Here is a 22,161-nt window from a genome sequence, read left to right as displayed (position 1 = left end):
GAGAGCACAGATATGATAGTAATTATGAACCAAATTTATTTTCTATTAGAGAGATAGAAGAGGAGGAGATATATACTATAAATGTGCTTCTACCTTAGGCAAATGATGTGTTTTTAAAATTTTTTATGAAAACTAGATTTTCAGATATCAAATCATATTAGAATTATAATAAAAAGATCATTATGTGGATGTTCATACATAATGAACATAATAAATCTTTATGCATAATAAAAAATGTTATCTTTCTTCATCAATTTGAGTTTTCCCCTGGCTATCATGCACAAATCTGGGCACATTTTCCCAAACGCTCTCCTGGGAGAGGGCTCCTTCCACCCTCACCCCCTTTCCTGTCTGGCCCTGGGCATCCTGGCTGGCAGGACAGGGATACTGGCAGTGCTTATAGTGGGTAGGTGTGAGGGAGAGAGGCTCCTTTTCCAGGCAGAGTCAGCAGAAAATGGTGGTTTTGATTTGGAGTGGTTTAGGGAGTTGCCACGAAAGACATATGGAGGAGGAGCTGGGTAGAGGAGAATTCCAGAAGGTGGAAGCTCTGTAGGGGCAGGGAGTGTGTTTGCAGAAGGACTGAGTCATTCTATGAGAGAGAATGGCTTTTGAAAGGAATAGTCTTGTCCTTTTTTTTTTAAATAGGGGTGGGAGGAGGGAGGTTCAATTTCTTTTTGTTTTGAGACAGGGTCTCACTCTGTCACCTTAGGTAGAGTGCAATGGTGTCATCATAGTTCACAGCAACCTCAAACTCCTGGGTTCAAGGGATCCTGCTGCCCCAGCCTCCCGAGTAGCTGGGACTACAGGCGTGCACCACCACACCGGGCTAATTTTTTCTATTTTTAGTAGAGACTGGGTCTCACTCTTGCTTAGGGCTCAGGCTGGTCTGTAACTCCTGAGCTCAAGAGATCCCCCTGCCTTGGCCTCCCAAAGTGCTAGGATTACAGGGATGAGCCACCTGGCCCTGCCTAGATTCAATGTTTAAAACAGCAGATAATGAAATGTAGGGATTTTGGCCTTGAAATATAACAGAGGGGCTCCTAGGGATGGAAGGAAGGAGGGCAGCACTGAGAGGGCGAGGCAAAGGAGGGGTGAGACAGTGTCAGATAGGAAACCACAGGACGGACTGTTTGCTGTGCTCCCCTTCACTAGGAGGCCAGTTCACTTTGAGCCTTTTGTAAGCAGTGCCTTTTCGCACTTTGTAAAATATCAGATTACCCCAGAGGGGGTTTGGGCTCTTTCTGGCATGTCTGCACTGAGCTGGGACTTTGTATAGGGCATCTCTGAGCTGGGCCATCCACATTCAAAGCTGATGTGAATCACTAAGGCGGACAGATAAGGAATGACCCAATGTTGAATTGTTCACTCTTATTTGTCTTTAGGGCCAGACTCAGACCATGGCTCTTTTAGGCCATTAGGTGGCCTGAGCAGAGAGGCAGAGCAAGGAGAATGAACAGAGTTTGAGTACAGTGGGGAGACAGAGCTAAGGTTTTTTTGCTCTGATTATCCTGTCAGTGTCTTTGCATTGTAAGTTAAAAGAAAAAGAGCTTGCTTAAGAAAAGATAACTTGCAACAAAGGCCTTCTAATCTTCAAGTAGGTTGATTAAGCGTATTCTGGGAAAAGAAGGGTTAAGGAACCCCTCTCTTACTGTGTTTACATAGTAACACTGGATCTGATACATCATCTATATTGCTTTATCACCTCCCCCAAAACAGAGAAAATAAAGGAAAGGATAAATGTTTAAAATTCTTTTTCTCAATTCAAAGAAGAAAATTCCCAAATTTGGAGAAAGCCTAGTTTAATTCAAAATGCACAGGCCTAACATAATTAACTCTGGGAGGGTGAATTGAGGAAGAAGATGGAGGGAAGAGACAGATTAAATATTGTTTTGGACAAAATTGCTAAAACTTTTAAAGTCTGGAAATTAAGCATTTGCTCCTATTGTGGATTGACCCAGCTCTCAGACTCACGTGGACATAGCAGCAAAATCTTGGAGAAGGCTGGTCTATCTCGGGTGGAATGGCTGAGCAGGTAAGGAAAGGGTCCTTCAGAATACCCCTTTGGTTTGTGCTGATGGATTACAGAATCCCTGCTTTGGAATGGAACTAAAGTCTTGCAGAGGATCAGCTCATTGACTGATTTGAGAATCTATGAGACCCCCTGCCCTTGGAGGTTCTTTATAGAGTGTGACTTCTCTACTTAAGATCTTGAATTGGTTACATTACTAGCTAGATTTCCTTTGATCCAGTTTTTAAAAACACTGTCAAGAGATTTGAAGAAAACTAATCACCTCTTGGGAGTTCTACCCTGAAACATTTCCCACATGAGAACTACATTCCCCAGATCCTCATTATTTTTTGTTTTGACAGCAAGAAGGAATCACTTTTGCATATCTAGAAAGTGAGCTCTGAGGAACAACATGATCTGTTTGGATGAACTCTACTTCTGTGATCCCTTTCTTTGAAGTGCTGTGAGGGTCATACATTTACCCACGTTATACTCAGAAGTGCATTGAAGATGTACTTAATCTTCAATAACTGAGCTAATCTTCCTTACATGTTCCCTACTTTCTGGACACTGAGAGAAAAAAAATCCCTTAAGTTTAGGTCAATTGAGTGAATTTAGTTATCCCCAGTTTAAAAAGTCTTAGTGCAAACTCCTCTGCATTTGTACAAAAGAAAAAAAAAGTCTTAAATGACTTCATTGTTTTTATAGCAGTAGGGAAAGAGATGGCTTCAAATTGTTGGAGTGTTCTTTGGATACTTGTTCTTTGTTGGGGTGTGGCAGGTCTGGTAGGCTCCTTGGACTATATAGGTGAGGATAGTGTCATCTAGGCATTTGGGACAACTTGCTCTTACCCATAGTTGGCATCATTTGTGAGCTGGAGTTGATTTGTACTGTCTTACAATAGCTGATTATTAAAATGTCAGAAATTTTCTGAGCTCTTTGTTAAACTTACAATTAAAATGTAAAATCGTAGCCTAGGCCTGGTGGCTCAGGCAGTTTGGGAGGGTGAGGTGGGAGAATTGCTTGAGTTCAGGAGTTCAAGACTAGCCTGGGCAACATAGTGAGAACCCCTTCTCTATTAAAAAAAAAAGAAAAAAAGAAAAAAAATTAGCTGGCATGGAGTTTGAGACTGTAGGGAGCTATGATTGTGCCACTGCATTCCAGCCTGGGCATCGTATCAGAGCGTTGCATCTCTCACAAAAAAAAAAAAAAAAAAAAAAAGAAATTTTTTTCAATGAGACATTTTCTTATTTTTATTTTTTGAGACAGAGTCTTGCTCCATTGCCCTGGCTAGAGAGCAGTGGCATGATCGTAGTTTACTGCAACCTCAAACTCCTGGGCTCAGGGATTCTCCTGCCTCAGCCTCCCCAGTAGCTGGGACTACAGCCTCCCATGCCCAGCTCACTTTTTCTATTTTTGGTAGAGACGGGGTCTCACTCTTACTCAAGCTGGTCTTGAACTTCTGAACCCAAGCAATTCTCCCGTCTCGGCCTCCCTGAGTGACAGGATTATAGTTGTGAGCCAGCATGCCCACCAGACATTTTCTGTTTGCAAATTAAAAAAAATTTTTTTATTTTTAGGCTAGTCAAATGAAGCAGTGGGAGTGGAGAAGGAACAAAGGAATCTGTAACTGGTTGTGATCAATTAGTTATAAACAGCACTGCACTCCGATCAGCCTGAATATTTTCAATTAAATAAATTATATGAAAACAAATGGAATAATACTAAAAACTCATCACTTTCTAATATTTTAGTATGCTTTACTAATATCTTTGAGGTTATTCACATCTACTATACCTTTATGGTGGAAATTATATATAATAGTGTGCTACTACATATCTCTTACCAACTCATGTGCACTGATGTCATGTTGGAGCCTGAAATTGATCACGAGGCAATATTTACACCGCAGAAATTGGCAAACACTACAAATCAGGGCTTTTCTTGGTTGGGGGGAGAACTAGTTTTTAAACATTTACCAGCATATCACTGGCTGGAATCTATAGTTCTTGTTCTTGGCTTCTGGTCTGGAAGTCACTGCATGCTGTGATGACTTGGCTTTGACTCCAGCCTTGTGCTATTGCACTATCATTCCCTATGCTTCTTTGTCTTCCCTGGCAAAACATGCAGACACTTTTAACTTTCCTATTTCCAGGCACTGGAAAACCAGATTCATATGTGTATGTCCCCTGTACTCTGAGCCGACAGCCAGAGTCATCCTAAGGATCTGCATCCTCTCCATGCCTTGCCCACAGAAACCTGCTGCTATCTCTGGTGCCCTTGGGTTTTCTTATACTCCATAAGTCTCTCATTTATCTTGAGGTTTGCTTTCAAGTTGGGAAAAACATGAACCCTGGCATCTAACCTCCTTGGCCTATCTCTGTTTCCCTTCTTTTCTCTGTGATCCTCCCAAATTTGCAGGGGTGAGGTTTTCCTGCTTTCACTTAATTCTGTGTGAAGCCTTCAACATATAAATTCTATGATCAAGTCTACTAAACCTGGCTTGGTATGTTACAGTAAGAGATAAATTGATTTAGAAAATTTTTTTCTCTCATGACAAGTCCTTGCTTTCAAGCCAATTGTCCCGTTGCAGACACGAACATTTATTTTGGCCACCAGAAGCTGAATAATAACTTCTTTCTTGCTTACTATTTCTACTGTAAATTGCTATCCTGATCTTTCTTCTTTGCTAGACTAGCCTCCCAGCCCCATTTCCCAGCATATTGATGCTTTAAGTGACGAGGGGTAAGGTCCTGTTCATAGACATGCAAATGGAAGAGCACATCAAAATATGTGAAAATATTACTTCTCTTTTTTTTTTTTTTTTGAGACAGAGTCTCACTTTGTTGCCCGGGCTAGAGTGAGTGCCGTGGCATCAGCCTAGCTCACAGCAACCTCAGACTCCTGGGCTTAAGCGATCCTACTGCCTCAGCCTCCCGAGTAGCTGGGACTACAGGCATGAGCCACCATGCCCGGCTAATTTTTTTTGTATATATATTTTTAGTTGGCCAGATAATTTCTTTCTATTTTTAGTAGAGACAGGGTCTCGCTCTTGCTCAGGCTGGTCTCGAACTCCTGACCTTGAGCGATCCACCCGCCTCGGCCTCCCAGAGCTAGGATTACAGGCGTGAGCCACCGCGCCCGGCCAAAAATATTACTTCTCTACAGAGGTATAAAGAAGGACAGAGGGATGTAAGGCTCTGTTTCCTCCTATAGGTGGGAGAAATATAAGAACTGATATGTCTCACCTCACCTTGTGGCATAAAGTAAGGTTGCCACTTTTAATATTTCAGTTAACTTTCAGGTGTCTCCATGCAGCTAGTGAAAATGTTCTTATTACCACCACTACCCTTCTCCTTTGGTAAGACCCAGGGGCTTATCCATTCCCAGAGGTCAGTATAATTGCAACATTCTCTAGAAGGAAAAATCTAGAAACTTATCTTCAGTAAAGAAGTTTTGCGTTCATTGGCCACATGATGTCGCTGGTGGTCCAGATTTTTTTTTTTTTTTTTTGCCGTCTCTGCCTCTGTACTACCGTCAGATTCCCTCCATCCACTTAGTCACTGCCTCTGATTGAGCAGGTGTAGGCAGGAGGTCTTCCTCCCCTCACCAGCATGGCCATGCTCTTTCCCCACAGCCACCACAGCCTGGGCTGCCTTTGCCACAGCTCCACAGGGACCCAGCTCTTTGGGTCAACTCAGTACCCACTTTTTTTTTTTTTAAATTTTGGGAGGTTTCCACTCTCAGTTCCACATTGTTTCCTGGAAACTTACTTTCTCCCCCCTCTGAATTTAGGTCTTTCCTCTCTCTCACACGCAAGATTTATTCTCATTTCCCATTCTAGCGTGACTGACATTTCTTTGGGAGAACAAAGCCCTGATCCATAAAACATATATTGTATATTACACATAATGTATCTTATAAACTTTATCCACATCATTTCTATTTTCACCATCCCTTCTATGCCAAAATCCTTCAAAGATTACTTAATATTCATTAATATTCATTGTATTGACTTTACCTATTAAATTTAGTGAAGTAGGATTTTCCCTCCCTCCTTCTCCACTTTCATAAAACCTCTGTTTTTAAGATCATCAATGACTATATTTACACACAGGTATTTATTTGGGGAAACAAAAGTTGGTTAGTCCTACCTCATCCTTAAGAAGTTAAGATTATGGTGGGAAGAATATATTAACCATAGGTTAGAGAGGGACCACAAAGAAGAGTGTTGCTCTGTCTGCTGATGGTTTTAGTGGGGTTAGAGGAAGAGGCTAGGAAAATTTCACAGAGTGGGTGACCCTTGTGCTGCTCCTTGAAAGATGAGTACACATGGAGGGACACTTCAACAGAGGAAAAAGTTTGAGCAAAAGCAAGAAGCAGCCTGGCATGAGTGGGAAAAGGCAAGTAGTTTAGAATATCTGCAGCATAGGTTGTGAGTGGAATTAAAGTGAGATATAGTCAGTTGGGGTTTTATATGACAACAGAATAAATATCTGTCCTTACTTTATAGGGGCTGGGGAGCCATCGAGGGCTTTAAGTAGGAGAATGTCACAGTCAGGTTGAAATTGTACGTTGATCACTTGTGCATCTATGTGGAAAGCAGAGCGGAAGAGAGACAGACCATGGTGGACAACGCTGAAACTCTGCCCAGATCCTGTCTTATCCCTTACTGCTGTCTCTGTGAGCTCCCCCCTTGGATGTGCTTCCAGTGATCAGCACCTGTTAATTCTTCTTGGGGTGGGTGGGAAGAACCTCTTTGCCTGAAGAGACAGCAAGCCAGAAGTGCCCGAGTCTCAGTGGGAGGCTGTGGTCAGTGCCAGTGGAGAGAGATGCCTTGGATGTCTGGGGCCAGGAAAGCACACAGCCATTCAAACATGAGCTCCAAATTGGGAGCCACCAGGACAGATGCTCTGAATTGCAGAGGTATAACTGCCATCAAGCTGCTTTTCATCTAGACCACTCCATTTAGCATAGACTAGGAGCAGAGAGTTATTTATTTCACATTGGTTAATCATATTTTGCACAATGGTTGAGAAGAAACCTAGTTTCAGATTCAGGAACAGCCTCACAGGGAATTTTGCTGCCTGGTCTAGTTTTACATGTCAGTTGTAAAATGAGACAAGTGAAAAGGCCTAGTTGGTTTTTTAAGCTTTATTTTGATTCTAAATTTTTATACTTTTGATAGGGAAGGAAAATATTAATCATTTGGTGATGTGCATGCAAAATGGTAATGACATGTGGCGTCACAAGATGGCAGTATCATATTTATTACAATATAAGGTGCCGTAGCCTACGAGGTGCAGTAAATAGAGAATAATGATTTCAGAGCGTTCATAAGGGATAAAAATTGCCTTTGATTTTTTTTGTTTACAGTCCATGTTTATTTCCATCTTTATCCTAGTTGCATGTAGTTTATTTCAATCTTCTCATCACTGACACTAAAAATTTATTTCCTATTTTCTACTAATTTGTATAAAGCCTGGGAAAAATGCATAAACAATGCTGTTTAGACAAAGTTGAGTAAGGCGAGGAGGCAGGTAGCATCCTCCCTCTATATTTGCTATCCATCTACTGTTGCACAAAAGTCTGCTGTTGTGCAAGAGACTGAATTCAGCATACACAAGGAGTTTTAGTATATGCTTATGAAAATCAAGGAGAGCCTGAAGTCAGCATGGACCCAGGAATAGTTTTAACACTCTTGACTCCACAGCCTTTCCATGAGGGAAGATGACTCTGATTCTATTTCTGATTTCTGAAAAAAAGGAGCAGCAAAGTTTCAAAACCCCAGTCAGACGGCAGATTCCAGAAGTAGAACTGTTCTCACGGCAAGGATCAATTAGTAGCCTTAAAAAAAAACCATAGTACCTTGATTTCAAGTATAGTGAAATTCTGCAATATGTATCAACATTGATTTAAATAAATCTTGAAAATATTAGCTTTACTGAGATTAATTCATGTATCATACAATTCACCCTTTTTAAGTATACAGTTTAAGTGTTCTTAGTATATTTAAAAAGTTGTGAATCGATTACTAATTCCTGAACATTTTCATCACTCCAAAAAGAAACTGCATTAGTAGTCACTCATTAGTAGTCACTTCTCCGTCTCCCCTCTCCCCAAGACCCCACTCCTGGTAACTATTAATCTACTTTCTATGTCTATGGATTTGCCTATTCTGGGCATTTCATTTAAATGGCATCATACAATATGTGGCCTTTTGTGTCTGGCTCCTTTTACTTAGCATAATGTTTTCGAGGCTCATCCATGTTGAAGCATGTATCAATACTTCGTTCTTTGTAATGGCTAAATAATATTCCATTTTATGGATATACAGTGTTTTGTTTATCCATGTATCAGTTTATGGGACATTTAAGTTATTACCCTTTTGGCTAATGTGAATAATGCTGCTATGAGTGTTCGTGTGCAAGTTTTTGTGTGAACATATGTTTTTATTTCTTTGGGGTATATACCTAGGAGTAGAATTGCTAGGTCATGTAGTAAATCTATGTTTAACTTTTTGAGGAACTACTAAGCTATTTTCCAAGTGGCTGTACCATTTTGCACTCCCACAAGTAATGTATGAAGGTTCCAATTTTTCCACATCCTTACCAACACTTGTCATTGCCCGTCTTCTTATCATAGCTGCCTTTGATATTAAATAGTATTTATGAGAGGCCAATGAATATGAAAGATATTTATCAGAGATAACAAGAAATTTCTTTCTGGGACATCTTAATAAGTAGCTTAAGATATTGTTGAAGTTTTCCTTTTTTCTTCCTTTTTTCCTCCCTTCCTTCTTCCCGTTTCTTTCTTCCTCTTGTATCATTCTTCTTTCCTTTCAGTTTTCATTTACTTTTAGTTTTTTTAAAATTACATAATGAAACACACTCATTTTTAACATTAATTGATACCGAAATGTACAAGAAAAAAAATTAACTCACTTTTCAGCTTGTTAGGTCCTAGTAAAAAAAGAAAAAGATCAACTCATGCAACTGTCCCACTGCAACCCCTAACATAACATGTTAGTAATTTACTGTGTGTATTCCCACTGTTTTATAAGTTTATACATACATTACAGTAGTAATATTCTTTGCGGATGGGGGGTTCGGGGTGGGTAAACTCACAACTAATGGACGCGTTGAGCATTGTAGGTGGGGAAAGGGCACACCTCAAATCATGGTTTGGATGCGGCAGATTCATAACATGTAACCAAAATGTTTGTACCCCCATAATTTCCTGAAATTAAAAAAAAGTTTATACATACATTTACGATAACAATATTATTTAGTACTCATCATTCTGAAACTTACTTTTGAATCTTTGGAAGATTATTTCTATATTAACTTTTGCAAGTACACTTAACTGGTAGGTAAATTCCCTTCTCTTTCTAGCTTTAGAAACATATATGACTCACAAACATACAATATTCAATATATGCACACATATAACTCACCTTTAATTATTTCTGTATTTCATTTTGTTGTGTCATGAGAAAGAAAACTATCAATATGGTTGAATTGACCACTGTGACTTTGTCTTATGTTTTCATTTGTCTTCTCTGTTCTTTATACATAATTCTGTTGTACAGTGTTCACCACAATCACTTGGACTAAAACCTGTGGATTTATCAGTAGAAAATGTTCATGTGAAGAGACTCCGGCAAGGGAACCCATAGCTGCTTCTGTGGAGGAAGCTTACAGTCACCCTGGCAAGAAAGGAGCTCCTCCCCTTGTTTCTTCTCTTTTTTTAATTTTTTCTTTATTTCAGCATATTACGGGGGTACAAATGGTTAGGTTACATATGCTGTCTTTGCCCTGCCCGAGTCAGAGCTTCAATGTGTCCATCCCCTAGACGGTGTGCATCGCACCCATTAGGTGTGAATATACCCATCCCCTCCTCTGAGTTTTGCATCCAGATTGAGCTTCCCTCCCTCGCCCACAAGAAGGGTTTTTACCTTCAGCAGACTCCAGTGGCTCAGAAACCAGGGATGCAGGGCCAGGCTCGTGGGATGCTGCAGCAGATGTGGGGATTTTTTCTTCTTTATGTTTCCCTGAAGATGGGAGGTAAGTCTCAACTGAATAGCAAATGCTGCTGGGAGTTTTCAAAATAATTTTCTTCCAGTGAAACGATTGCAACTTTCGACATCTGTAATGAAACAGTCTTTGCTATACGCATTTTCCTTATGTGGTGCTAATTGTCCTCCTGTTACTATTGCTGTTGCCACTTCTGCCATCATTTATTTCTTCCCCATCAGTGGCAGTTCTTTTGTGACCACATGGAGCCTATCGTTTTTAATAATGCTGTGTTTTGTCATAGGCACTGCAGGACAAAGCATTGAGCAGCCCCATGAGTTGACAGCTGTGGAAGGAGCCTTTATCCAGGTCAACTGCACCTATCAGACATCTGGGTTCAATGGGCTGTTCTGGTACCAGCAACATGACAGTGGAGCACCCATATTTCTCTCTTACAGTGTTCTGGATGGTTTGGAGGGGAGAGGTCGTTTTTCTTCCTTCCTTAATCGCTCTGCTGGGTACAGTTACCTCCTTGTGAAGGAGCTCCAGATGAAAGACTCTGCCTCTTACCTCTGTGCCGTGAGAGACACGGTGACTATGAAGCCTCTTCTGCTGCACTGAAATTCAAAAGCCAACTAGTGGGGTACTGGTGGGCTTGAGAAGTTCTAGTATTTCCTGAGCATATGCTTGCTTACCCCTCTAACTTTAAGCTTGTTTAGAGTAATGTAGCGTAGGACTCTGAGACTGAATCCCATTATTTTCTGAACCATTGATTACTACTAGAAGGAGGGCCAAACTACATTCTCTCTCTCTCTCTCTTTTCTACTTCTCTTCATTTCTCTCTTTCTCCTACTTATTTGTACTTCCCATGTCTTGTGGCACAATGGGTGGATAGTAGAATTAGCTTCTGGAGGAAGCTCTTTATTCAAGGGAAGGATCCCTTGGTGAGTGTTTTTGTTTACATGGTAGTAAGTCATATACTTATTCATTTATCCTTGGGAGGCTCTGAAATTTGTGAAATATTTAAGAAATGCAAATTCTTCAGCTTGATATACTAAGATTTCATTTAATTATGTCAAATATCGCCTCATTTTTGTATTTGCCTGAGTGATTACTTTGATATTATTTAATATTTTGGTGGATTTATCCAGCATGTCGAAGAGCGTGGGGACTGTGGACTTGGAGGGTGAAGAGAAGATCAAGGAGAACGCCTCTCTGTGGAAAAGAAGAGTGAGGTCATGCAATGAGGTGGGGGCAGGGTGGGGGAGGAGTAGGGATACCTGTGAAAGCGCTGGGTGATGGACGGAACAGTAATATGTAACATCCAGTATAAAGATTTTCTTTTTCTGAATGGTAATTCTTGTATGCTGTACCAAAGTCTTTGAAATTTCTTAAACATTATGTCCTATATATTCTGTCCATAGAGGGCAATGCAGAATTTCTTTCCCATATGCGAATTCCTTTCCCTACATTTTAGTACATATATTTATTTCTATATATTTTTTCGTTAACTTTGGATGTTAAGTTATTCTATTAGCTAATTTTGAATCGCTCATTTTGGGATAAACAGAACAAGAGGGACTTGGTGGTAGGGAGTAGGAAAGAAAGGTAAAGTGGATGGTTTTCACCCAACAAATATATTATTGAGCACTTAGTATGTGCTTGGCGCTCTTTCAATTGCTGGGGTGCATCAGGGAATAGAAGATCCCTGCTCTGATGTTGCTTATGTTCTAGTGAATAGAAACAGTAGATTTTTTCGTTTTTTTAGCAAACACGCTTTTGAAAGTGCAGGGGAAATAGACCTGATCCTCGGAACTGAACTTCATTATCTTTAATAGGAAGAGAGCTGAGATGTGGGCAAGCAATGCTGATGTCACGTGCTTGTTATAAATTTTATAATATAAATTAGTCATGAGCTGAGTAAGGACTATATAATGTTGGACTGCAAGTCAAGTTATCCAAAGAATCTCAATCTTTCAAATTACTCAAATGTATCTGGGTTCATAGTGGGACTTCACACAAAATCAGAAAGATACTGAACATTTGAATGGAGGATCTAACCCTGAAACAAATGACCTTTAACAGGTATGTTATTAGTAAAAATGAAAAAAATTCAAGTGCTTCATTGAAACTATGAGGAAGATAAAGTCTGAAAAACTTCTTGCAAGGAGTAAATGGTAAATAGAAATGAACTATACAATACCACGTATCTTAAATTTGGCTGGGTATAGTGGCGTACACCTGTAATCCCAGCACTTTGGGAGGCTGAGGCAGAAGGATCACTTGAACCCAGAAGTTTGAGGTTGCTGTGAGCTATGATCATGCCACTGCACTCTAGCCTGGGTGACAGAGCAAGACCCTGTCTCAAAAATTAAAAAAATCTTAAATTTGAAGACATATAAGTTACTGATACTCTCCTTACTCAGTGTGCTATGTTTGTAGTGTTTGTACTTAATTTAGTGACTATGAAGAGTATACATAAAAACTTTTAAAGGTTCATTTTGATCTTGTTTTCATGTCTATTTTCTCTTAAAGCTGTAAGTTTCTAAATCACGTGTTCTTCCACCACAGAGGTTTTCAAGAAGGAAGACCATCATTCTTTGATCCTTTCTCTTTCTGTTAGCAGGATTTCTCTTTGCTATCTGACCCAGCAAGTTCTTTCATTTCACTTGGAAAGTGGTTGGGTGCTAGATGGTGGAGTAAGCCATTACCAGAGGGTAGGAGCCAAGGTTTTTAGAATTACTGTAGGCCAAACTGAAAACTCAGCTCTGATGTCATGTTCAAAGAGCAGTAGCTGTGTTAGAACTTGGAAGCCAAATATTTCTAAGTTCAAATCCAGGCTCCACAAGATGTTCAGATGAAACCTCACAGAATGAAACAAACATAGGTTCTCGAGATTGGAAGGAATTTGTGGTGCATCTAATCCAATTATTTCCTGCAATGTTTGAGTGAAGCTCTGATTTTTGAGCATCTCTGGGCCTTGGTCCTTTGAGTACTTGGGGATGAGTCCAGCTTCAATGTCCTTTGCCTTGAGATCTTACCCTTGGGGCTCTCTCTATTCCTAGTGTGGGCAAGATAGAACATCTTATTGTAGTCCTGTGGTGCCTGTGGAGTTTCCAGAGCCACATTGGTACTCAGATGTCTGGAGCATATTCTCACTATGGCAGTTAACCTCTCTTTACGATAGTTCTAGTTCCTAACGAGAATAACCAAAAGAACGGCAGTGGAAGATGCTCTCATCTAGAAGAATATACTCCATGTCAGGAGTGGATTGTTCACTATAACATACATAGCTAAGGAAAACTTAGACATCTCCCTTGTCCCTTCTGGCTTAGGGATGGTAAATAGTTTAGGTGTTACTAAGCCCTGGATTACTCAGCTATTCCTTGCGGTTCCTCTACTTCCGTATCTTTGTAAACAGTCCCTACGCAGAGAGTACCCTTCTCAATTTTTCTTGTTGTGAGTGGGTTATCTATTGCCTTTGGGGAAATGAGCACCCTCTGTGTGCCTTTAAAGTTATCTGCATGTGTACTCAGGGGTACAAGGCAGTGAAGGGGGTCAGTTTGAAGAAACACAAAGACCAAGATCCTCATTAAGAAGAGCTTTACAATTTGCAGGGCATAGTTTTTTACTTTTCTAAGAAAAGTCCGTAAGAGATTTGATAATATGAATTTGGATGGGAAGTAAGGAGTGTGGACTTAGGACAGGAGAGCTGGAGGGCAGAATGCACACACAACCCTTCTCAGACAAGTGTGGCTTGGACACTGAATCAAGGGTAAAGGTGAGGGAAAGCTGACATTCTGAGGTACCAGTGTATGGGGTGGAGTAAAATGCTAAGCTGGATTCCACTAGTGTCCTTCAGAAACTCTGTCTTTTTTCCCAAAGAAGAGGAATTTCAATTCCGTAGGGAAAATGAAAATAAAACACAGCTCTGGTGGAATGTTCTGTCAGGCAGTATTCTGTGTGGCTTTTGTGCAAGTGCAACCACTAATTTTCCTATTTGCCATCTCTGAATCTGAATCTCAATCAACTGCGTCATGCCTTGGTCCAACTGGTCCTCATGTCTGGGACTCATCAGTTCACATATTTGACTCAATATATTTTCTGAACTTTTCAATGTATTTGATCTTGCCTCTGTAGTGACTGCCAGATGCTTATCCATTGTTCATTACTGAGTTTAATGTGTATTATACTTTTCAGCTGACCCATATCCATCCATTGGTCATACATGAGCTTTCCCCTGGCTTACTGTTCTCCTGGACCAATTTTTGGCATGGGTTTCTGCACTCACTTCAAGTTTTGTCTCAGCCATCCCCTAGATATCCCTTCAGCTTAAACTTGACTTCTGTGAAATCACTTTGTAACTGAGTGTGGAGATGGGAGTGTCTTGAAGAAACAGGTGCAGCATCTAATAGTTGAATTATGTCATCCTGGTATTTCAGGGTCTCCTGTTCTCTGCTGTTGTATTTCCCTGTGAACTTCAGAGGGGATTAGGAAGAATTTCAGAACTCCATTTCCTAAGTAGACACACACTTTGAATAATAGTACTGATCAAGGGAGGCCTGTGCCCATTTGAGACTAACCAGTAGGCAGAACTGAAAGAAAAAGAATTCACACTTAATGGTCTAGGCAACTTACATTGGGAATTGCAACCTAGGTTTGAGGACCTTGGACTGACTTGCAAACTAGTCATGCTTCTCTGCTTGCTAATCTGGCCTTGAATTGGAAAGCGAGATTGTTCTGAAAACTGTCAGATCCCCTTGAGCAATAGTTTTCAGTCTGCATTAGAATCACATTTTAAAATTTCCTATGCCTATGTCCCATGTCAGGTCAATTTAATCAGAATTTCTGGTGGTAGAGCCTGGGCACTAGTATTTAAATAAAAAGCTCCCAGGTGATTCTTAATGCAACAAAGTTGGAAAACTACAGTCTTAAAAGATAAATTGGATTAAACCTCCAGAGCTGAACACTCACCCAAATTTATTGTACCAGGGTGAAAAAGGGGCTGAGTGCTCCCTCTGGGATGCTGAGGCAGATGAAGGGTTGCTAGTTACCAATGGTGACATCCCTTCCTTTTGTCTTGGGCTGTCCTATAAGCTGTACCTGCTGCTCTCTAGAAACATGAGCTTGAGGTCCAATGTTAAACTGAGGCAGGCATGTGACATCTGTGCCTAGAATCAAAGGGCAACTAGGGAACATCAAGGACTTTTTGTCTCACATTCTTTGCCTTTATGTTCCTTGGAGAGCATCTTCAAATGAGCAAACCCTTTCTCAAGGCCATCATGGTCTTCTAAGGTTTCTATAAATTTTAATAAAGATGCATTAAGGATACCTTAAATATGAGAGTTTTTCCTTAGGAAATATATGAACATAAGTAGAAGACTCTTAACGGCATGTCCAAGCTCCTCAGATAATCAAGGCCAGTCCTTGTGGAGACTAAGAAGTTCCAGGAACTGGAAGTTTGTTATAGCTGGGTCACTGCCTCCCGGAAGCAGCATCAGGTGGTCCTCCTAGTACTCTGTGAACGTGGAAATGCAAAGTCTCTTTGTGCTTCTGCTGCTGTTGCTGATGCATTCTCCACCTGTCTGATTTATTAGTCATTCACCCTGCAATCTTTCACTCCATCCTCTGGAGGGAATGGTGGCTTCTTCATCACATAATATTTTCTGTATCCACATTCTTATATGATTCCCAGTTCATCTCTTAACACAAACCCTTCTTTAAATCCTGGGTAATGATAATAAAAGTGATGACTCTAGTAATCATTTATTAAGTGTCTATCATGTTTCAGAAAGTTTACATTGGTTATTTTATTCAATTTTCTTAACAGCTCCTTTGAAATAAATCTTATTACCCGTATTTTATACATAAAGCAACAAGGGTTCAGAAAGGACAGTTAATTTATGCAAGACACATAGCTAGTTGACGGCAGAATCAAGATTCTGTTAACAGACTCTGAAAGTTGTACTCTTTTCTTTCTGTGATGATGTCTTTCTAAAATGGGTAGATATCCTAAAAGTTTATCAGGTAATTGTGCTAGCCCACTAAAACTTGGGGTCTCTAAAGTAGAGCTGTCTTTTCACCAACCATCTGTAAATTGATGGTCAAATTTAAGTTAAGTGACCCGCAATCCATATTTAGCATGAAATAGTTTAATTAGTTCCTTTAGATGAATGGAAATTATCTTAAAGTGGATGAAATCAGGAGGAAGAAGGAAGGGGTTGTGGAAAAGGAGGTGGGAATAGATCTCAGGAAGGATGCTGTTGAAATGAAAGGGCCCAGGTTTTATATAGCAAACAGAAGTAAGCACAGGTGCAGCCTCGTGCTTGTTTACATTGTTTCAGAGTTTGAGCTGGTTTCATGGTTTTGACTCATAACCTTCTTTGTGTTGAAGCTAGATGAGTTCCTGCTAACAACTCTGTACCACAAAATCCCTTGGTATCCTTCAAGATTAGTTCTGTTTTGTTGATGAACTTAGTTAGCATTCATACATGTAACCCTAAGAGTCACTACATTTTGTGGATGAATTTACATGTGACCTCAAAATCTCATCTATTCTATCAACAATATTGCGCATTGGCTTAAGGGCTACATAAAAGAAGTGTTAGAAGAAACAATGATTTCTAGATTTCCTTAAAAATAATATTTTTCAAATATATGGTTGGCAATTTTCAATGATTTAGCTATTTCAAGCTTAACAAATTATTGTGGACACTGTACTGCCTTGCTTGTCTTCTCTCATAGTAAGTATCCTTCCTGATATTATGACCTTTATGCATAGCACAATGTGATTCTTATATCCATGATATCCGTATTAGTATATTTTTACATTTATGAACTTTGAGTCCTTCCTTGCTTTTGTTTTCATTTCACTGTCAAAATGGGCCAGCATGACACCACACATCCAAAGAAATAAAAAATATGTCAGCAAATGAAAGAATACTTTTACCTTTGTCATTTATTCATTTAGGAACTGTCTATACTTGCTTTTAGACTGCCGTGTACTTCAGTCTTTTGTTTTCAGTTTCTTTTAAATGTTCTCTTGTTTTTCCAGGTGATACCAGGACAGGTAACAGAGGGGATAACTTGACAATTTTAAAATTTTGTCTACGATACATTTCAAGAGACTTTCCTGGTGCTGTTTCAATCCAGCAACAAACATTGATTTCTGTGTCTGCTCCTAATTATTAGGGGAGAGGGGCAGACACAAACACCTATGAATACTTTATGTTCTCTGAGGACTCACAGTCTATTTGGGGTGAGGAGAATAAAGGTGAATTCTTAACTATAATATACGACAGACTGTGACAAAGTCTGTAATAAAGAGACCATGGCAATGCAAGGGAAGAGGAGCTAGCTAAATCCCGCCTGGGAAAATCAGAGGAGAAAATGTTTGGTATGGATCTGAAGGAAGCATAAATCTTCACTTGGTCAATATGGAGAGGGAGGAACTATACTGTAGATAGAGGGGAGAGCTTGAGCAGAAGAGCATGGGCAAGTATAGGCCATGCTCAAGGAATGGCAATAAGTCAGTGAGGGTGAGAGAGTTCGGAAGGAAGGGTGGAGGTGTCTTGGGAAAAAAGGTATGTTAGGCCCAGATTTTATTGGACTTTGAATTCCAGATTAAGGACTCTGGCCTTACTCTACATTCATTGGAGAGTCCTATAGATTCTGTGTTTCAGAACGGTAATTTTGACTGTGGTGTAGATGAGGATTAAAAGGACAAAAGACTAGTTAGGAATCTAGAGGTGGAAGAGACAGATTTTGATATGTTACAACATGAGAAGGGTGAGAGACAGGAAGGAAACATAAATGATCCAGAATTTTCAAGTTCAATATGGAAATATTCATGCCACACACAAGCAAAGAAATACAGAATATATAGAAGTTTAGAATTAGGAGCAAAGAGAATTTAAAAAGGGGCTAAAGTAGCATTATGCTATTTTTTTTTCTTTCCAATTTTCTGGCATAATATTTCTCCTAAGACATCGACATATTCTCATCCTACTTGAACTTTGATTAAGAAAATAAGGCATTTTCTTATCTCACAAGGTAATCAGAGGTGGTAGAAGGAATGTATCCATTTATTTCTAAATAAATAATGCAAAACAATTTGAGCCAATTTAATGAGATGAAAAGATTTTGGGTTCAAAGAGTTCAGAATTTTCTTACAAGTAAAATAAAATTAAATTCAGGTTAAGTCATTAAACTTTTGTTGAGCATTTGTCATGTGCAGCAGTAGCTGAAAAGAGTGGTAGTGATGGTGATGTGGGTGTGGTTACTTACTTTCACTCACAGGCCCTCTACCTGTTGTTATCCTCTTCAGAGCAGACTTCACTTCCTGGTTCCTCAGCGTGTAGATGAGAGGGTTCAGTAACGGAGTGACCACAGTGTAAAACACAGCCACTGCCCCATCCAGGGGACTCTTGGAGCCAGCCCGAAGGTAGATGAAAATACAGGGGACATAGTAGACTGTGACAACGGTTAGGTGGGAGCCACAGGTGGAGAAGGCGCGGCGCCTCCCATCAGCAGTGCGAATCCGCAGGATGGCATGGACTATGTTGGCATAGGAGAGCAGAATTAACATGAAGCAACTGGCGGCCACTACTCCAATGTCCACAAAGGTCACAAGCTCATTGATAGTTGTGTCAGCACAGGCCAGTCTCAACACTGCAGGGATGTCACAGATAAAGTAATCCACCTGGTTGGGGCCACAGTAGGGCAAGCGGAAGGTCAGGGTGGCCTGGATAGAGCCATGGATGGAGCCAGCCCCCCAAGCTCCAGCCACGAGGATTGTGCATAACCTGCCATTCATGAGCATGGGGTAGCGCAGGGGCTGGCATATTGCCAGGTACCTGTCATAGGCCATCAAGGTGTAGAGGAAGCACTGGGTGCTGCCCAGGAAGTGAAAGGCAAACAGCTGAGCCACACAGCCACCAAATGGGATCGCCTTGCTGGCGGGAGTGAAATTTAGAAAAATTCGAGGAACGATGACTGAGGAGAGCCACATGTCCAGGAAGGAGAGCACTCCCAGAAGAATGTACATGGGGCGAGCGTGGAGCTTCGGGTCAGCCCACACGGTGAGCAGAATGAGCAGGTTCCCCAGCTGGGTCAGGATGTAAATGGTGAAGAAGACCAGGAAGAGGAGGATTCTTAGATTTTGGGGGTGGGCCAAGCCCAAGAGAATGAATTCTGTTACCACGGTGTCCAAGGATGTGTTTTTGGTCTTTCTCATGTCTTTTTGTAGTCTGCTAAGATGAGCGGTGAAGTCAGACAAGAGGGACGCCGCACAATGAAGTTGTAAGGGAATGCTTTTGTCTCATGATTAGTGCCTAGGAGTTACGAGATAAACAGAACAGCGTTACATTTTTTTTTTTCTATAGACATTACTCCTTGTGAATGTTAAAAATTTTTTAAAAGAAGAAGTGGTGGCACCATTAGTTATTTAAGCTTACTTAATAGAAGAAACCTTCCCGAGGCTGGTTAGTTTCCTGAATAGATGGAAACTCTTGTCCATGGCAAGATACTGAGAAGCAGGATTTGGCAGATCAAGGAACAGGGGGACATGCGAATGATAGGGAAGGATCAAAAACTCCAACCAAAAGGGGGGTTCACCAAAGTGGAGCTGGGGTTGATGCAGAACAGTATGGAACACATACCCTACAATTCCCACATCTGTTTTCTTCACCTACCATCATTGCAATGCCTCCTCTTTGTCCTTAGCTAAAATCTCGTCTCATCATCATAGCATGCAAAAATATTCCTCATCTGCCCTTATTTACCAGCCTATTTCACTCCTTGCAATTCCTTCTTAGTGCTCAGATGCATGGGACGCCTCAGGGCTCTCCCAGTGGCATGCTCTCGCTTGGGACTTACACACACGCTACGTTTGCTGCTCCCTTCATCTTGGTAGTGTACACTTTTCCTTCAGGATTCGGTTTGGGTGTCTCCACCTTCAAGAAGTTTTTCCTGATTCCTGAGGACCATGCTTATACTTTTCAGAGCAGTTAACACGTTATATTGTCATTGTCTAAGTTTTTGTTTGTCTCTCCTATTAATCATCTCATCTAGCACAGTAAAAGTGATAAATACTGCAATTATTCTCTGAATGACTGAATGGCTGATTGCCAGATTTCCCTGACTGGCTACAGTGTTTCTCTGTTTGATCTTGTTTGTCTGAGCCTTGTGCCCACTTGGCTGGGAGTTTAGGAGGAGACACTGTCTCATTCAATATGCTATATGGGCCCAGTTTCATTATAACAAACTCCAAGGAACATTCATGCTTTTTATTACTTTAGGATATCATTCAGATTTATTGGTTGATTTATGTGGTCAATTGTTTTGAAATTGGATTTCTTTGTGTAGGGTCACAGAAGAATTTTTATTGTTTATTATAAAAGCATTGATTAGTGTGGGACTTGATTTTTAGTATGTTTGTGTATAAAATATATATTGCAGTCTACAGTATAGCAATTCTCTCCAAAGACCTTTAAAGATTGTCAAGTATCTTAACCAGATGATAAGGGATGAAATGTGTTTGTTTCATTCATTTTGTTGAATAGGTTGTTTAATAAAGATTTTCTCCCCACACTAGGATTTGAGATGCATTCATTTGTCATTTAACCACAAAGTAACCTTGCAATTTAAATGACTATTTTCACAAGCAATTAAAATAACAGATTAATTATAAATAACATGAATATTAAGTGTAAGCATTTAATATCTATCAGACATTTCCCAGATATTTTATTTTGCTTATTATCTAAGGTAACTTAATTCATAGTAGAAGCAGTAATAACAATAATTATTAAGAACTATCAGTAGTTGTAGTGGTAATAGTAATAATACTAATACTGAATATACCTGGCTCTTCATGGTTCACAGAAAATGGTAAACTTGCCTTTTTCCCACTAAGAAAGAAGAAATACCAGATTTTTCTGCCTGAGTTTCAGGAAGACACCTTGATTCATTTGAAATGGATTGGAAGACTAATTCATATTTCTTTGGCTAGAATATAGAGAAAAAAGATGTAGTTGAGATTAAAATTATACATAAAACACTAATTATGAGCCAAAGTAATTTTCTTTGTCAATATAGATACACAATATCAGTGTGCTTCCACTTAGGCAAATGATATATTCATAAATGTTTTATGAAAATCAATTTTTGTATGTCAAATCAGAACTGTAACACTGGGGCAATTTTTATTTGGAGGATTTCCATAATGTACATTTATGTATAATGAAAAGTTTCTCCCTAGTTTATCTGCTTGCCAAGATGATTTTCTTTTCTTTTTTTTTTTTTTTTTGAGACAAAGTCTTGCTTTGTCGCCCCAGGTAGAGTGCAGTGGCATCATCGTAGCTCACTGCAACCTCAAACGCCTGGGCTCAAGTGATCCTCCTGCCTCAGCCTCCTGATCAGCTGGGACTACAGGTGCGCGCCACAACACTCAGCTAATTTTTCTATGTTTTTTAGTAGTGATGGGGTCTTGTTCTTGCTCACGCTGGTCTCAAACTCCCGAGCTCAAGAGATCTTCCTGCCTCGGCCTCCCAGAGTGCTAGGATTACAGGCATGAGCTGATTCCCACCCCCTTTTTGTGCACAAATCTGGTTTCATTTTTCCCAGGTGTCCTGTTGTAAGAAAACTCCTTTTACTCCTCTAGGTTCTGTGTCCTCTGCCTGGGAGGACCCAGGAAACTGAGGTAGGTTACAGCTGGTGGGTTTGAGGATAGGTTACATTTTCAGGCAGACTTGACAAAGAATGGTGGTCTTAACTTGGAAGTTAACTTGGAAGTTCAGGGGTTACAGAGGAGGACAGCTTAGATTTCCAGAGGTTAGATTTTTGGAGACACAGGGAATATGTTTTCAGAAGGATTGGTTTTCTTGACAAGAGAGCAGAACACTCTGGGGTCAGCTTAGAAGAAACAAAAGAAAAGGCCACATTTGAGTGTCCTCCCATCCCCCTCCCTTATACCCTAGCTTTCATGTCATTTTGTTTTAGGTCTGTTCTTCTTTTTTCACTGTTGAAACTTAGGATATTTAAGGGAAGGAAAGGGGAAGACTTACAGGGTTTCAAAAAGTTAAAAACATTTTTAGTGTATCTACCCTAGTTAATTAGATAACCAAAATATTCTCAAAT

The 22,161-nt window shown here is 40.2% G+C and overlaps 1 protein-coding gene and 1 gene segment (V, D, J or C); one reads left to right on the top strand and one right to left on the bottom strand.

Annotated features, from left to right (window-relative positions):
* Nucleotides 1-9,835: 9,835 nt before the first annotated feature.
* On the top strand, nucleotides 9,836-10,703 carry LOC123620886. The segment is given in 2 exon segments: nucleotides 9,836-10,074; nucleotides 10,328-10,703. Coding segments are annotated over 2 exon segments (546 nt in total).
* Nucleotides 10,704-18,249: 7,546 nt separating this feature from the next.
* LOC123620878 (olfactory receptor 10G2) lies at nucleotides 18,250-19,356 on the bottom strand. The gene has a single exon (XM_045526452.1). It carries the CDS (start codon nucleotides 19,256-19,258, stop codon nucleotides 18,302-18,304), a length of 957 nt encoding a protein of 318 aa, XP_045382408.1. The 5' UTR covers nucleotides 19,259-19,356; the 3' UTR covers nucleotides 18,250-18,301.
* Nucleotides 19,357-22,161: the final 2,805 nt, after the last annotated feature.

This window comes from Lemur catta, chromosome 1 (assembly GCF_020740605.2).
Source record: "Lemur catta isolate mLemCat1 chromosome 1, mLemCat1.pri, whole genome shotgun sequence".
In the NCBI taxonomy this organism is placed as follows: Eukaryota; Metazoa; Chordata; class Mammalia; order Primates; family Lemuridae; genus Lemur; species Lemur catta.
The sequence above is the reverse complement of the archived record's forward strand: the minus strand, read 5'-3'. Positions and strand labels throughout refer to the sequence as shown.